Source organism: Mangifera indica, chromosome 2, assembly GCF_011075055.1.
Source record: "Mangifera indica cultivar Alphonso chromosome 2, CATAS_Mindica_2.1, whole genome shotgun sequence".
Lineage (NCBI taxonomy): Eukaryota > Viridiplantae > Streptophyta > Magnoliopsida > Sapindales > Anacardiaceae > Mangifera > Mangifera indica.
Window position 1 is genome coordinate 7,925,021 of NC_058138.1, and position 19,012 is coordinate 7,944,032.

At 31.4% G+C, this 19,012-nt stretch overlaps 1 protein-coding gene and 1 long non-coding RNA gene across 2 annotated transcripts; one reads left to right on the forward strand and one right to left on the reverse strand.

The window, feature by feature from the left end:
• Positions 1-8,770: 8,770 nt before the first annotated feature.
• LOC123207200 (UPF0481 protein At3g47200-like) lies at positions 8,771-10,959 on the forward strand. The gene is made up of 2 exons (XM_044624503.1): positions 8,771-8,884; positions 9,507-10,959. Exon 2 carries the CDS (start codon positions 9,523-9,525, stop codon positions 10,822-10,824), a length of 1,302 nt encoding a protein of 433 aa, XP_044480438.1. The 5' UTR covers positions 8,771-8,884; positions 9,507-9,522; the 3' UTR covers positions 10,825-10,959.
• A 2,818-nt stretch (positions 10,960-13,777) lies between these two features.
• Positions 13,778-14,560, reverse strand: LOC123209662. The gene is made up of 2 exons (XR_006501105.1): positions 14,382-14,560; positions 13,778-14,077 (listed from the first exon to the last, which is right to left on the reverse strand). It is a non-coding gene; the product is annotated as an uncharacterized LOC123209662 (long non-coding RNA).
• Between the last annotated feature and the right edge of the window lie 4,452 nt (positions 14,561-19,012).

Sequence of the window (19,012 nt, forward strand, 5' to 3'; positions counted from 1 at the left end):
TCATAGTTCATTCTCCTTCCTCCTGAAGGAATTTAAATAAAACATTAAGAAAAAATATGGTAATTATTTAAGTAACAAATCAATTAAAATATCCTCTCAATTAATAATATGATTTTCTGGATTATAAATAATATTTTCTGCTTCCAGAATCTTCTCTGCTTTCTAATTAATCTGCTTCCCCATTATATGCTGGATGGATTCTGCATCAATAGTATCTAAACCCAGATTTTCCAAACTGTCTTTCTACATTTGGCTTTCATTTCCACTGTTTGCGAGCTCTTTTGGCTTGATCACAATTTGATTTTTGGACTCGCGAACATAAACTTTCATAATAAGGTCACCATCAATACCCCTCCAACAACTCTCACCTTGTCCTCAAGGTGAAAAAGAGAAAATTGTTCCTTAACTTCCACATAGTTCAGATTTGATGGATGACAAACCATACCCATATGCATTCTCGGTTAACTTTATAGAGAGCTAGAATCTCTAAATGAGTATAAGATGTTGCAATCAAAGTCTGTTTGGTGGAGCACCATAATATTGTTGTGTCATTATAAGTAAAAATATATCCCTTCCGTTAATGGGTTTTATAAGGATTAGAAAGATAACTAATATTTGTATATTCAACCAAACTAGAATTTCTAGAAGATTTGATAGAATAGAATAATTTTAAATTTTTAGTTTCATATAGGTAACTTTTTATATGCTTGATTCCGTTCTAATGACGATGGGTTGATATAAAGTTAAATCGAGCTAATAAATTTACCGTGAAGGATAAATATAATAAGACACTAATAACATTAAGATATAGTTTTTCAAAACCGAGTATCTTTTCATCCTTTTCTTTAGGACGAAATGAATCATTTTTCGATTTAGGAGATCGAATGACCATTAGAGCGCTCAAAGGGTCAGCCAAATCCGTGTTAAAGTATTTTAACAATTTTTCAATATACGTTTATTTATGGGTAAGTATTCTATTTGAATTATATTCGATCTATAAGTTGAGACAATATTTTATTTTCTCCAAATCCTTCATCTTAAATTCATTTTTTAGATATTTAACAGTTTTTTAGAGTTCTTCAAAAGTCCCAACTAAATTCATGTCATCAACATAAACTACTACAATGAAAAATCTTGATTTTGACCTTCTTCTAAAAACACATGGACATATAAGGTAATTCATATAGTTTTTTTTTTTCAAGTATTCACTAAAATGATCGTACCATATTCTTTCATATTGTTTTAACCTATACAATGATTTTTGTAACTTGATCGAGTATATGCCTCTTAGATTAATCCTTTTTGCTTTAGACAATTTAAATCTTTAGGGAGTTTTATATAAATTTTAATATCCAAATTTTTATATAAATAAACAGTAATTATGTCTATTAGACACATATCTAATCATTCAAAGACTGTTAGACTGATTAAATATCTAAATATGATTATATTCATGATAAGTGCATATGTTTTATCAAAGTTCATACCTAGCCTTTGGAAAAATCCTTAGGCTACAAGTTTTGCTTTATATCTAGTAATCTCATTTTTCTTATTTTTCTTTTTCATAAATACCCATTTATATCCAACAGATTGAACGTCTTTAGATGTTGAGACTACAGACCTAAACACTTGACATTTTACAAGTAAAACTAATTTTGCTCAAATTGCTTCTTCTCATTTAAGCCAATCATATTTTTGTCTCCACTCGTCTACAATACATGGTTCAGAATCATTATTATTCAAAATTTCAATAGCTTCTACGAATGAGAATACATCATCAATGTTAATTGCTTCACAGTTTTACATCTCTCGTGTATAAGAATAATTTATAGAGGTTTATGTATTCTTATTTTCTTGTATTTCAGAGGTTTATTTTACTTCAAGGGCTTTACTCTCTTTAGGGATTGTAATATCTTCTAGAGAAATATTATTGAGTGTGGATTTTTCAATTGTTTTAAACTTGTCATAATTGATATCTGTTTGATTCTTTGTTTTTCCTTTTTGAGGAATAGACTCCTTCAATCCAACAGACCTATTACACTTCTGGCATGTAATAGATTGATCAGTTATGATTCGAATAGACTGTTTAATCGCCACATTAATTCTTGTTGGTATGTTGGTAGTTGTTATGTGTGATCTTGCCATTTTTTCTATATTCACAAATGCATCAAACATTTGGTTGACAATAATTTGTAAGTGCACTATCCTTTGTGTTTAAATTTTACTTTGGGATATGTGAGGATGTAGATGACATGGTAGGTAAGTGCTAAGTGAGTTCATGTCTAACTTTAAGAAACATTTTTCTTCCCTTAAGAGTAGGAACATTGTCTCATTAAAGTAATAATTTGTAAAACTTGCAATAAAAAAAATTACTTATCAATGGTTCCAGATACTTGATAATAGATGACAAATTATATCCAAAATAAATTTTCAAACGATGTTTGAGTCCCATTTTTATGTGTTAAGGAGACACAATCAGGACTTATACAGTGTAAGCAAATATTCTTAAATGGGATATATTATATTGGTCACCAAAAACTAATTACAGAGCAGAATATTAATGATAATAAAAGGGTTGCAAATGAATTAATGTTCCAACATGTAATATAGCATGCCTTACATAGGAATTGATAATTGCGTTCTTAGTAATAAAGTATGTGCAATTACCTTGAGTAATTTGATAAGGGACTTACCAACCCATTTTGAGTGTAGACATATGAAATTGGATGTTCAACATTAATTTTCATAGACACACAATAATCATTAAATGTCTTAGATGTAAATTTACTAGTATTATCTAATTATATTAACTTGATTGGGTCATCTAGGAAATGAGCCCTCGATTTGATAATTTGAGTTAATAATTTAGCAAAGACAATATTTCAAGTTGACAATAAACAAATATGGGACTATCGAGCAGATACATTAATTAAGATAGTAAACTAATGAAATGACCTACTTGGGGGATGAATAAGTCCATATATATCACTTTGAATCCTTTGTAGGAATTATGAGGATTCAACGTTAACTTTGGAGGGAGATGGTTTGATTACTAATTTACCTTATGAACACACGGTGCAAAATTCTTCACTGGGTAAGAAAATCCTATGCTTATTTAGTGAATTTTCATGTGAATTTTCAATAATTTTACGTATCATCGTAAATCCTAGATAACCTAAACGGTTATGCTAAAATATAAAAATCTTTGGATCAGAGAACTTCTGGTTCAATACTGTGTAGGTTTCAATTGTCTTTGTGATTATATAATACAATCTAGATGATAAAGCTAACAATTTCTCTAGTACATGTCTGCTTCTGAAGGCATTACTAGTTGTACAGAGATATTCTACACTGATTTCATTCATGATTTTAATATGATAACTATTATTTCTTATATTTTTAAAACTAAGTAATTTCTTCTAGATCTAGTTGAATTTAACAAGCCATCAATGTTTAATTTGATCTCATTTTTTAATAAGATTGTGGGTTTTCCAGAGCCTTCAATTAGGTTCATTGATCTTAAAATAGTGTTTACTTTAGTTTCAACTGGTGATAAAGTTAAAAAGAATTTCTTTTCTTTAAAAATTGTGTATGTTATTGTATTATCTACTAAACACATGTTTAAATCATCAATTTTTGAAATCAACACTTCAATTTTAGAGTCCATTTCTTTTCACTTTGAAAATTAGATTAGTCATTACAAAATATTGAAAGAAAGTACTAATTACACAAAATAATATACATGATTTCTTAATTTAAAATAAACTCTAAAATATCAAAGTTCGCCAGATTGAAAGAATCCGGATTATCAACAAAATTTGACTTGATTTTCTTTTCATTATTTTTAATGAATGCTTGATATAAAGTTAAAAAGAATTTCTTTTCTTTAAAAATTATGTATGTTGTTGCATTATCCCCTAAACACATGTTTACATCATCAGCTTTTGAAATCAACACTTCAATTTTAGAGTCCATTGCTTTTCACTTTGAAAATTAGATTAGTCATTACAAAATATTGAAAGGAAGTACTAATTACACAAAATACTTTACATGAGTTCTTAATTTAAAATGAACTCTAAAATATCAAAGTTCGTCAGATTGAAAGAATTTGGATTATCAACAAAATTTGACTCGATTTTCTTTTCATTATTTTTAATGAATGCTTGATATAAATTCACCAAATGTTTGTGCATACAATAGGTACATGATCGATGGCCTTTAGAACCATATTTGTAACTTTTGCTTTCATAATTTTGTGGTTTGTTTTGCATCATTTTTCCTTTGTCCTATTTTGCTTCATCTTTGATTCATTTATGGTGGTAAGATTTTTTATTATAACCACCTTTGGATTGAAACTTATTTTGTCTAGGACCTTGTCTATGCCCACAAGAACTACTACTAGTAGTTGCGTTTATTTTAGAGAATGTTGCAGTGTCAGTGGGGTGTGTTTGATAGTTTCTCAATAATAATTCATTATTTTGCTTAGCCACCATCAAATAGGATATTAATTCAAAGTTTTTTTTTAGATTGCTACTGCAGAAATATATTTGAGGGATTAAATGTGGAGAATGTTTTTTCTAACATATTTTCATCGATTTTTTTCTCTATATAATCTTTTTCGGGGAACAATTTTAAACAAGATAGAATTATATTTACTTATAGATTTAAAATCTTATAAGCGTAAGTGAGTCAAGTCATATTGGGTCATTGACAATGTTATTGACCTTTGATGTTGAAATATTTCTTTTAGAGTTTTCCATAACTATGGTGAATCCATTATATCCACATATTCGGCTCTCAATCCTTCATGAATGTGATGTCGAATAAAAATAATAGTTTTGATTTTATCTTGTTGGGATGCTTCATTTTCTTCTTTAATTACTCCTCCAAGGTTTATGGATTCCAAATGTATTAAAGCTTTACGAAGTTTGACATTTTCACCAACTATAAGGTGATAAAAGTAACAAAAATTAGTGATATGAAGAAGAAAAATCATGTTAGAACTTCAGGTTTATATTTGTCTCATATTAGCAAAACATCAAGTTTTGTATTTAATTCAAAACATAAAATCTTAGTTCTAGTTATATTTAGGATTTTGGGTCCATATTTTTTAGGATTTATCAAACTTCAGGGTGGTACAATTATAGTTTGCATTAATATAAATTATAAATAGAAAAATTAAACAGAAGAATAATAATAATTAAAACATCTATAGTTTGTATTTTATAAATAAACCAATATTATAATTAAGATATTTATATTTGTAATATACAAATAAAATAATGATATAATTGAAAGATTATTAATATTATGATACACCTGAGTAGTTATATTGAAAACAGGTTATAAATATAATAAAGAAATATGAGCAGAGAATTTAATAATAAAAACAAGGTGAGTAGCAGAAGAAGATTAATAAACAAAATGTGAGCATAAGAAGAGTGAAAATGTTAATTGGGAAGCGTGAATACAAAGTTTTTATAGCGAATGATTTTCTCTCAACTGGATTATACAAATGAATGGGGTATTTGTTGGAGAATTTTACATACCCAAGTGATAAATATCACCCAAAGCCACAAATGTTCTTTTAACAAAGTATTAGTTAGCTGCCAAAAGCAATAAATGCTCTCCTCCATGTGCCTATGATAGAGATTACAATTTTGAATTAATTTTAGGGGTTTTGACTTTTCTTAACTCTAATAGAGAGAAAATTATTTGATAAAAATGGAAAAAGAGATAGGGGCAGGGATGAAACAAATCTTTGTAATCGAGGATAGGCCAAAGATGGGGAAAAATATATCCCCACCCCACCCCTTCCCCTCCTTACCCCCATCTTTGTCCCTTTATATTAATATATTTACTTAAAATACTAACATATCTTTATAATTTTATCGTATTTATTTTTCCAAATTTATTTAGGTTTTTATTATACATATTAAAGTGATTAATATATTATATTTGTGACATTTGAAATAGTAGGTTGATTTTAATTTTATTTAATTTTGTTATTAAATAAATTTATATTGTGTTTAGAGGGTATAAGGAAGAATTTTTTTTTTGTGGGTAAAGGGACAGGGAGGGGATAAGGAAGGGATTTTTCTTTGCAGAGAGAGGACGAAAAATCATTTTTATCTGTGTAATGGAGAAACGCCAGGGACAGAGATTAATATCCCTTTCGGGGACCGCCCCTCCCCGTTGTCGTCCCTAGCATATGGTTGGTTGTAGGGGCGCACATAATTTGGTTCAAACTGTAAAATCAAACTAAATCATTTAGAAATTATAGTTTAATTTGTAAAATTGTTTGGTTTAAATTAAAAATTTTTAAACAGTTTTTTTCAATTTGGGTTATGGTTTGAATGATTTTCAAACCAATCCAAACCTTAAATTGTGTGTGTATATCACTCACTCTCTCTCTCTCTATAGATAAAAAACTATATTTGACAAAATATTCCAACAAGCAATTAGGTGTACGACTTGTTTTCTCATATTTTATTATTATTTTTATATGTATATTGCATATATATATTTTATATTTATTTTACATGAGTATATTATGGTTTAGAAAACTATAATTCAGTTAATTTTTATTTTATATATATATAAATGATTTTAAAAGATTCAAACTATAGTAGTCAAATCATATCTTGTATAATATATCAAAAACCTAATTTACTGTATCGTATATCATATTGTATAATACATCTTTTAAAAATTAAAATAAGAAATTACTAAAAAAATATCACAAATACCTTTAGTATTTTAAAAATTTTTATATACACCTCTAATACATTATCATTTTCTCTAAAAAAGTGTATTACTTCATATAAGTAATATTTATTATATCATAGGATACATATTATATCATATAATACATTTATTGTATCTTATTAATTCGATATACCTTATGATACGTATAATTTTTCATTTATATCTTATCATATCTTAAGATATGATATGTATTGTGTATCATAGAATATTGATAATTATGATTTAAACCGTAATTCAAACCGTATTTTTTCAATTTAATTTAGTTTAGTTTTTAAAATTTTTAAACTGTTTTTTCGGTTTAGTTTGAAAAATCTTTTCAAGAGCAATAAATGCGTTCCCATGGTGGACAGGTTCCCATGGTGGACTGGTTGTTTGTTTGTTAGTATATTTGGGTGAAAGGAGATCTGGGGTGGCCTCTGATTGGGAATATGTGGTCTTGTGAAGTTAAACTTGCAATCCAGTTCATTATGACGTGAAGATTGATGAACACTTTCGTCAAAGATAGGTTAGAAAAAGAAAGATTTACATATATATTAGATCCAATAATCAACATGATGACATATTAACTAAAGGTTTATGAAGTCCAATGTTACAATCTATTGTTGGCAAGTAAAGGGTTATGAAATCCAATGTTTCAATCTATTATTAGCAAGTTTCGTACGGAGCATATTTCGATGGGAGACCATATGAAATCCGTAAAATTGAACATGGTTTCTCTACTGACATATCATATGAAAATCTTCCACATAATTGCAACCAAAACAAAAACATTTTGAATCCACAACAGTGTAGTAGATTCCAAGTTTCAAGTACAAAAGAAGTGTACAGGCTTGTTTTAAAGGAAAAAAAAAAAGTTCCCCACTTCCCAATATTGTTCAAAGTTGAGACACAATTTTAGTAGTCCATGGTGCCACTTTATTGATCCTAATATGTCTATTAATCAATATCTGCTCTCTTTGTCCGCGCAAATGCAAATCAAGGGGAAATATCTGGTTAAAATAATATTATCTAATGCACGTAGGAGATGTAAGCAACACAAGAGAGCACTTGCAAAGAATTTCCAAAAGAAAGTCTATAAATGCCACTGTGCCAATTGATCGTTTATCCTTTTACGTTGATAGCATTGCTAAATCTCTTTGGAGTTTATCAAGGAAACGCCTTAAAGTAAGATGAGTCTGTTCATACCCAACTAAAAATATCTCATAACAGACAATATATACTTATCAATATGCATTTTTTTTCTTCTTTATTTGTTATAGTGAACATAAGTCATGCATGACCTTGAGATTTTTTTAAGCGATTTAAGGCCCCATTGAACAGTTGCTCTCAGCAATTAAATTACTGATGCTATAAGACAAGTCTATGATGCATGACAAGCCAACAAGCACTTCAATAATATTAATGGATTGACAATCATATTTTATCTTTATCTCCTATAGTCTTCCTTGTTCATTCAGTTTTTGTCACTTTTGATTGTTTATTTATCACTCTATTTACCGTATTAATTATTAACTTTTCTGTTAATTATGCATTAACTGTGTATGCACCATAAAACTGAAAGCCAAGAATAATAAAAAGTTTTTGGGGTCATCTGTGGGGAGAAATGTAACTACTGTTTAACATATGCAAATGGTAGGAGATCATGATTCAGCGATGACATATTTACGAGTTCTTTCACGGCAAGGCAATTAAATGGTTGTTTGGACTGACTATTCCACTTCATCCCTTAGCTTCTCGAGGGTCGGCATCCAGGACACAGATTGAAGAACAGCTGGGCCCATGTCTGCTTTCTTCGTTCAATCCATTTTTTGCCATTGTTGACTCATTAGCGATTTACTGTTACTCATCCACAAATTGTTAGGGCAGTAGACTGAAATTATATTATGTACGTATCACGTGCAACACAGGTGTTGAATTAGCAACCAGTCTACTTTGATTTTCGGACTGGCAATTGCTCTATAAAATCAAATATCAAGCCAGAAGAGAAAGCCCATTGTTATAGATAAATATAGTGCAAGGAGAGGCAGTGAGACAGTGTAAGTTTAAGTGACATCATATATATTTGGTGCTATCGACCACACAACTTTTTCTAATTTTCCGGGGCCAAAATATTCAGGTTCAATTGCACTTCATTAGTTATTTTTATGATATATTCTTATTATCATTTATTCATTTTCGTCCACCCAAAATTAATCATATGTTAATTTGATCTTAGGATTTTTATACTAAAACACAAAATTATTTCTAAATTAGTTATGTTAAAGCTAGTCAAAAAACAAATTTGTCAAATATTAAAATTACTTTTTTACCTTTAAAAAAATTATAATCGCCCTTAACTGACATCTGACCCCGGAATGCCAGAGTCATCTTATAATTTGTTGATGTAGAATTTATCTATGGTGTGCCACTCTGTTTGTTTATTTTTTTATGATAGAAGAGAGAATGTTGTTTATAATTTTAATAAAACTATGTATACCCATTTTTGGTACACAATTTATGTATACATATGAGGTGTTATGATGTGATTGAATGTTTTTTTATCATATGATGACACGTGTTTTAAAATCACTTAATTACATGATGATACATCACTGTGTACATAAATTGTGTATAAAAAATGGGTACACATAGTATTGCTCTTATAATTTAGGAGGAAGCCGTTTAAGCAGTTTAAGAACCTCGTGCATGCACAAAAATGGTTTTCATTTGAGGTTCAATCATGTATTTACTCTTTGTAGGTTCGTCATTGGAACAATGAATATATTTCAGGAGCTAAGTGGTCTCTCTAAATTTAACTTTTTAAGGAGGTCGTTGGAATTTGACATTGAAAATTTGGAGCCTGAGCCCCTTTTTGTCAAGTGTTGTATATTCAGGGTTCCTGAAAAGATTCGTTGTACAAACGAAAATGCCCACACTCCTCAATTAGTTTCAATCGGTCCTCTTCACCGTGCAGACAAACATTTAGTACACATGACAGAGACAAAAAAAAGGTATATGAAAAGTTTTCTTGGAAGAATATCTTTAGAGAAACGAGATAAAATATTAGCCTTCATCGTGATCAACGAACAAGAAATTCGTAATTGTTATGCGGAGACATCCATAGAGACAAGTGAAGATTTTGTGATTACGATTATGTATGATGCTGTCTTCATTATAGAACTCTTCTTAAGGAGTGAATCTGACCGTGACAAGGCAAGTGAGCCATTGCTAGCGATATCGGCAGTAAGACGTACTCTAAGCATGGACTTAGAATTACTTGAAAATCAGCTTCCATTCTTTGTCCTGGAGGAAATTTATAAGTTGGCTAATCTCGGTGATCAAATATCCATCAGCTTCATGGAGCTTTCTTGTTCTTTCTTCGGCTATTTTAGTGACCTGAGTTTGGCTAAATTACCTACAGAGGTTGCAGTCAAACATTTCTGCAATTGGAGAAGAATTACTCTACTGGAAAGCTACAGTTGTTCAGAACGAGAACCAATGGGATGGATTATAGATTTGCCTTCTGCGGTGAAGTTACAAGAGTCAGGAGTAAGCTTTAAGTGTGTTAAAGGAGAAGGCTCACTTAACATAGAATTTAAACCTGTAAAGCGGCGGATCCCATTCTTCAACAGATATGAGCTGCAAATGCCACATTTGGATATATCCGACAGCACCGAACGCCATATTAGGAATATGATGGCTTTGGAGCAATGTAGTTATCCATTGGACACTCCATTCTGCAATTACATCATAATAATGGATTGTCTCATCGATACAGAAAAAGATGTGGATTTGCTTGTGTGGGAGGGAGTCATTACCAATCATTTGGGGGACAACGCATCCGTAGCAAAATTGTTTAACAAACTAGGCGAAAATATCATTGCAAGTAGTTCCTCTTACTTTCAATGTTGCGAGGAGTTGAAAGTCCACTACAACAATCGCCGTAACAAGTGGAAGGCAATTTTGAGAAGTGTGTATTTCAGCAACCCATGGAGAGCTGCAGGCACTCTTGCAGCAATTGCACTCCTCTTGCTCACTGTCATACAAACTATATGTTCTATCATGCAGGTCGTTTAATTTTGATTAAAACTTGTCTAGTTTTCCGTGCAGTTTGAAGCTTGTTATTGTAATAGTATTTGTGTTTGCAATATATTTCTTACTGGTTCTGTGTAATGCAACTTCAGTTATATCTAATATTTGTGCTTCCCCAAACATTCCATGAGAAAATTATCAAGAAAATCATCAAATGAGTCTGAAGAGAGTATAAATAGTTCATTCAGAAAGACGTTTTTATTGAAGTGTAAACAGTTTTATTATGGGTGAAATTGTATATGTAATACCCAAAATTTTTTTTCGAGGGATTGGTAGAAGGTTAAAGCCAACATTCCTTTGTGAAAATTTATGGGATTATGAAAATTATGTACAAGTATGGGTTCTAAGGTTAAATTGCCTTGATTCATTAAATTAAGCCTTCCAAGGGTAAATAGCCTTGATTCATTAAATTAAACCATTTAGGCTTTCTTCTTCATTTGCGGGAGGCACAGGCGAGAAAGAAAGGAGAGAAAGAGAGAGAAGAAAAGAAAGGAGGAAAAAAGAAAAAAAGAAAAGAAAGGAAAAAGGAGAAGAAAGAGAAGAAGGAACTGATAGGAAAGGAATCTACGCATCATTTCATCACACTTGATAAAAAGTAGACAACCTATGACAACGACAAAAGATGACGGCGATGAGGGATTCGGAGAATTCACCTTTGCGCCAATCAACGTCCATTCAAATCCCAAACCCAATGGCTCTGATCATCAAGATAAAATTGATGATGATTGGGGCGATTTTGTAACACCCTCTTTGTTCTCCCGTTGCGAGACGCTACCTGCAAAAACCTTTGATTGCCTAGTTGATAGCTTGAAAAATGATGTGGCATAGCCTGACTTAGTCCTGAGTTGGATTCGAGCTCAGTGGGAGAAACCCAAGGGAGCGTTGCCGTCATCGTTGTGGGCTTCATGTTAAGGAGCACTTGCAAAATGGTCTTTGAATCCATCGTCCGCATCATCACCATGCACCCTTTTGACATTAGAGATTGATGGCGTTCAGGTTGGCATCTTCTCATAAAGTAATTCTAATTTTTTAATATTAAATTAATCAGTGAGAAAGACGATTATATACTATTAGAAATGTATTGATCTTATAAGTGTAGAGATTAAAATTTATATGATATAAAACACTTATATATCACTCATTTTACTTACTTTTATTAAATGCAAAACTCTTTTCTTTTTAATCTACAATACCCTCTCTCAAATACAACCATCATAAGTTATTAGCCTATCATTTAACTGAGTCAATTTAAACTGTTAAGGTTGTCGTCCGAAGAAAATATGTTGGGTTTATAAGTATAAATATTAAAATTCATATTACACAAAATCAATTGTCTTTTGTTAAGGTCCAATCTACCATACTTATATATCACTCACTTTTATTATATGTGAGACTCTTTTCTTTTTAGTCTCCAACATATATATAATAATTATTCATGTTGTTTTGAGTAGATAATTGTGGAGGAAATAAATATATAACAATGGTATCTCTTTGATATGATACGGAGAAAAATTTTTATCCGAATGTGGTGTTGCTCACTATCAAAATATATATGGGTTGGGTCTATAAGTGTAGAAATTGAAACTCATATTACACAAAATTAATTGACTTATGTTAAGATCTAATCTCTCACACTTATATACCACTTATTTATATTGTATTTATTAGATGTTAGAGTGCGACCATTTGAGTGCGATCATCTAGATTGTTAGACTTGTCATTTGACTCAGTCAATTTTTGGCTAGGTGTGTTGTCACTTGTATTCAGGAATACTTTAGGCTGTTAGAGCTACCATTTGGCTTGTTGTGCTTTAATACTATGTTGGAATATATATTGGTTGGGTCTATAAGTGTTGAGATTAAAATTCATATTATATAAAACTAATTGGCTTAAAGACAATATGAACAGCTAACAGCCGTAAAAGAACATCACTAAATGTAATTTTATAAGCTTCCACGTTAAATTTGTTAAAAAATAAGTCAATTTTTTTAAAAAATTACTCACTTTGAACTCGAATCAAACTACAAAACTGAAACTTTAGTTTGAATTCAGTTCGATAATACCTATTTGATTTGAATTTGTTTGATTCCAATCTACCCGAAATTTGAAGTGCATCCCCGTTCTTGGAGATATTTGCACTTGTTTCACAGTTACATTCTGCGCGACTGTTATCGGGAAACTTGTTCTTAGTTTCGGAAACGTTAGTGATTTTGGGGGAGCCAAAGCTGCGGAGGACTTTTTCGTGAGGAGAATGAAAGGGGATAGGTGAGTGGTCTGGGCACTTAGCATTAATGAATCTTCTTTGCTTGTTTTCAAGTTATGCTTAGCAAATAATGTATGAAGATGAATATGGATTCTTGAAATTCACTTTTATTCCTCGGATAGCTGAACAGCCTAAAAAATGAATTAGCATCACTTGTATTTGAGGATTAATCCAAAACCAACGTAAAAGAAATTCTAATTTTTACCCTTACGCCATTGATAAAGAGCTTTGTCTTCCAACTATTGAAGCAAGTAGAGAGAAAAGGCATTATCAAAGAGAGACCAGAGAGGTAGAAATACCACAAATAATAAGAAATCTCGGCAAGCTTTGATATCTGACAGGGAGAAAGCTCTCTGGAACTAGAAGGTCGTCTCGACCATTCAGGTGCACAAACACTTTGTCTTAATTCCAGGACGATTAGTCTATGATGCATGACAAGCCAACAGCCACTTCGATAATATTAATGGATTGACAATCATCCTTCGTTTCTATCTATCTCCTGCAGTCTTCCCTTTAATTCAGTTTTCGTTATTTTTGGTTTCCTGTCTGTCACTCTCTTTACCATCTTAATTTTTAACTCTTCTGTTAATTACGCATTGGGTGTGACCAGATAATCATGTCGACGGTGCACCATAAAACTGAGAGCCAAGTATAATAAAAGTTTTTGGGGTCAAATGTGAGGAGAAATGTAAGCACTGTAAACATAAATATGCATCTGGTAGGAGATTATGATTCAAGTACTCGGTGAAATAGCACATAGAAAACTCAAGTAAGACTTACAGATCATGACATATATACGAGTTCTTTCATGACAAGGCAATCAAATAAATGTATGGACTGACTATTACACTTCATCTCTTAGATCTTAGAGGGTCAGCATCCAGGACACAGATTGAAGACAAGCTTGGCCCATGTCTTTTTCCTTCATTCAATGTTTTTTTTTTTTTTTTCCATTGTTGACTTATAAGCAACTTACTGTAAATCATCGACAAATTGTGAGGACAGTGCTTTGATTAGTGAAAGGTTTAAAATCTAAAGACTGAAATTTTCTTATGTAGGCAACATGAGTGTTGAATTAGCTATTAGTCTACTTTGATTTTCGGACTGGCACCTGCCCTATAAAATCAAATATCAAGCCAGAAGAGGGAGCACATCATAATATATGTTTGGATTTGATCTTTGGATTTTCATACTAAAATGAATAATTATTTCGAAATAAGTTATGTTAGAAGTAGTCCAAAAAAAAAGAAATTTGTCAAATCTTAAAATAATTTTTTACCTTATAAAAATTTATTATCGCCCTTGACTGAGATCTGGCCCCGGACTGCCAGAGCCATGGCCACTGCGTGAGGTCTTTGTGGCGGCGGAGAATTAGGAAGATGGAGAGAAAGAAGCAGGGAGCGACGGAAGGGAAGAAAGAGACAGTTACAGAAGTTTAAAATTCCTTTGTAAAATCTTTGCCATGCAATATAACCCTTACAAAATTTTCAAATCTGATGGATGCTTTTCTCCGTTCATGAAAACTACAGGGTTCACCATAGACCACACAATATTTATGTATATCACTATAAATAATAATATGAAAAATTAGCCTAGTTGATTTTTATAAATTTTAGAGTAGTGTTATATACACAATTTTTGTATATAATTTTATACACAAACAATAATGTATTATGATGTGATTGAATAATTGAAAATTAAAGATAAAATAACACTCAATCACATGTGGATACATCGTTGTTTATGCGCAAAGCTATGTATATAGTTTTATTGTAATTTTTAACTACACACTATAAGCCAAATTTTACTGTTCCATGACTAGTGAGAGAAATTTCGACCACTCACTTTATTCCTTATAAAATAAATTTAATTTTTTAATTACTTTTTCGTATTTTATTTTCAATATTTTTTTCATTAAAAGCATAATTTAAAAACAAATTAAAAAAAATTTGGTAAAGTTTTTTTATTTAAATTCGAAGTTGATTAATATTCAAAACGATGCATTTCAGCTTGATCAAATCAAACTGACAATCAAATTCAAACCAACTTGACTTAATGTAACTCTCTGGATCACCAGGGAATATAAGTTTGGTCAATCTCTCATTAGACAGATTCCTTAGGGTTGGGCTTAGTTATTATTGATCCATGATAAATAACAAAGCTCTACATGATTTAGGCTCTTCTGAACATTCTACTACCAAACTTACCAGTAATCATGACAATGGTTGCATCTACCGCAAGAATCAATCTCACGACTTTAATGTTAACGCATTTTACAGCCATATGAAATGCAGCCTGACCTTTCAATGACTTCTGATTTCTCAAACACGACAGTAGTTAGTTTCCAATTGGAGTAAGGTAACACCATGGCTACCAATACCATAGCTTAAAGTAATTGGGAAAACTGCCTTGCATTCTGCATCAAGGAAAGGGCATCTGGGGATTGTGAAGGCCCTTTCGTGTAAAGAAAGGCTAGACCGCTTTCCATATGACAGTTGAAGGAAAAAATGTTGAACTAGTGCATGAGTTGGTGAAGATAGATCCTTCTTTATTAAACATGGTCTATAACAAGGGAAACACTACCTTGGATATAGCAACCCGCAAGGGTCGGGCGCATGTGATTAAAATCCATTTTTTATCTTTTGTCAATAATCATTATTACGTTCTTTTTTGTTTTCAACTTCCACTAGATCATGAATTTATGCTATCTTTGTGTCCAATCTGTCTTATAAATTAAATGTGAGAATCATCATAAGTCATAGTGTCTTATCCTAACCAAGGAAGCACGGAAACGCACTGAATAGTGCGTTCCCGCGGTTCCGAAACGTTTTAGTTTCCAAAACGGCTCGAAACTGGTACGACATTTTTAAGTGGCCATTTCGATTATTTTGCAAAAATACGAAAAACATTTCTTGACATATCCCTAAGCATAGGAAATGTCGAATTGACAATTCGAATTCATGGTTTGGTTCGGTTCGAATAAGAAATTTTGAATATTATTTAAATAAAACAACGTCGTTTTATCAATGAACCATGAACTCGAGCCATGAATCTGAGACATACAATTGAACCATTAATTCGAGTCGAACCAAGCTTCAAATTTGAATCATTGATTTGAGCTACGAAATCGAGCCAAACTCAAACCAAACGAGTGACCCATTTTTCATTCGGGTTGAACTTGAGTCGAACTTAATTTTAGCTTGATGAACTCGAGTCAAATTCGAGTTGGATCATTTTCTGTCCAAGCAGAACTTGAGCCAAAGGGTGTTCGAGCTTAGCCCGGCCTGAATCCACCCCTAATCCTAACACTCTTATGGGACTTAGAAGGCCAAAACGCATCCTGTAAAATTGTTTAAAATATTCTACAGCACACACACACACACACAACACTTATTTATGGCATCACGCATAGGCCTCTAGCTTGACTATAATTACAAACAAAACATCCAAATTTCTATTTCAAAACATGAGAATAAGTTTTTAGTTAAGCCTCCGATCTTTCAATATTTACATAAATTTTCAAAATATCCACAAAACTTAAGCAAAATGAGACACCTACTGAACATGTTATATCATGGCACAACCTTGAGTAGAGTCACTGCTCGATACGATCCTGGAGATATCTTAGAGCGGAAAAATTCTATAAATGTGAGCTAGAAGTCCAGTGAGTGGATAGTTTATAAAACATTCTTGAAATGTTGAATATATATCAATAAAGAAATATGCTACAACTCATAATATATTAACAAGTCTGAAGATATTAAATTTCTAAAGAAAGAATCTAAACCATCATCATTAAAATAAAATCATTCACTGCTAATAATTAAGATTTATCAGGAAACACCATACTTGAACTAATTATTAGAATTCTTACTAAATGAATATGTAACCTCCCAATAAAATTCAACGGCTGCAATTACCACTAAACCAAGTTCATAATTACTTCCAGATTTTTTTAATATGGTAACATACTGGTGGCAATGATGTTGCAATAGTTCTTATACATACTCAATATTCTAAATGAAATTTAAAGGAACAAGTGTCGCACGAGTGATAAAATATGCTTAGGGAATATCTTATTTAAATAAAAGATCTAATTATCAACAACTCACACATTTTTTTCTTTATTTATTTTTGAATCCCTCACCAATACAATAACTTAAGTTGTACACCTCTATTAATATTCTTAAGGGAAAATATGTCATACTCGATGGGTATCCCTTACACAGGTAGAGCGAGAAAGAACTATCATACCTGACATGTTGTAGTCTCACTCTGACAAAGCAACTAAAATTTATCATACCTAGCATAAAATACCGTACAGGCAGAGCATTTATCACATGATATGCATTGGCAAAAAATATCTGGATGGTACCATTTCTTAATACCATATTTATAATACGGTAGCTTAATAATAGAAATTTAGAATAATCATCATTGGGCAACCAAGCAACCACACCATACTAAATTAACTACATTCAACTCTACAATCACCCATAGCACCAAACTAGGCAACAATAAACAATATAGTCATACTCATCACTAAATTAAGATTTCCTTTAGCTCTACTATTATACACACATCAATAAATAAATTATTTAGCAACTTTAGTCATCCATTAACTGAATTTAAATCACCTTCAACTCTACAAGCTCACAAAACGTCAATTCAAATAACATTCACCCATTTTAGTTCCTTTATAGAACAAAACTAAATATCTTTCAGTTCTACAGTTACACATAATATCAAATCAATTAACATTCAACAATTTCAATCACCCATAGAACTGAATTAAATACCTATTAGCTCTATTATAATACCCTTAGGCAAATCGCACATCAGTAAAGTATGAGAGAGATGTTAGATCTGTCTGTACTCTATCTAGGTATCCCACATTGATTAGGAGTGGGATGATTTGATTGATTAAATAACTTCTGAGCTCCTTAAATTGTCAAGACATTTTTTGGGTTGTAACCCTTAAAAGCAAAAGTATGATAGACTGTGTGTACAAAGTAGACAATATCTTGATAGTATATTGGGTTATTAGACCAGAGATATTACAAATGGTATCAGAGTGGCTATGCGTGTCCTTTTGAACCATGGTAGGGTAAACCTTAGTAAGAACGTTGAGTCATGTAAAAGGGGGTGCATGTGATAACCTTAGGCAAATCCCACATCAGCAAAGCATGGGGAAAATATTGAGTCTATCTATACTCTATTTGTATATCCCACATCAGTTAGTAATGGGAGGATTTGACTGGTTAAATAGCTAGTGAACTCCTTAAATTATTAAAACGTATTTTGGGTTGTAAAACCCAAAAGCAAAACCATAATAGACTCTGTGTCTAGAGTGGATAGTATCTTAACAATGGGTAGGGTTATTGGACCAGAGATGCTAGATCTACATTTACAAAAAAACATTAATCAATTAACATTCAACAATTTCAGTCACCCGTAAAATTGAAGTAAATACCTTTAGGCTTTACAATTACACAAAACATCAATAATTTAAATATTCAGAATTTTAGTCAAACCATTATTGAATTAAACAACTTTTATTTCGTAGCCACACATACAACTTCAATTAATTTAACATTCAAAATTTACAATAATACACAACATTGAATTTAAGTGGCCTTCAGCTCTACAGTTACCTATAATCGAAATCAACAACATACATAATATTTTTATTAATTTATAAGAGCTTTCATAAAATCTATAATATCATTTGTCAAGGATTTAAAATAAAAACATAAAATTTGCATAAAATAAAATTATAGTTCAAAGGTTTGTCTCTCACTCACAGATTTGAGTAGGCCTAATGTCGGTGCCAGAATCTCTTACGAGTCTTCCTCATTCCTCACCTATTCACACTAATTCAAAGCACCATGGTTAGAATTTCGGAAATCC

Excerpts from the sequence above, each read along its gene's own strand:
- LOC123207200 (XM_044624503.1), top strand. The coding sequence starts at position 9,523 with ATGAATATATTTCAGGAGCTAAGTGGTCTCTCTAAATTTAACTTTTTA.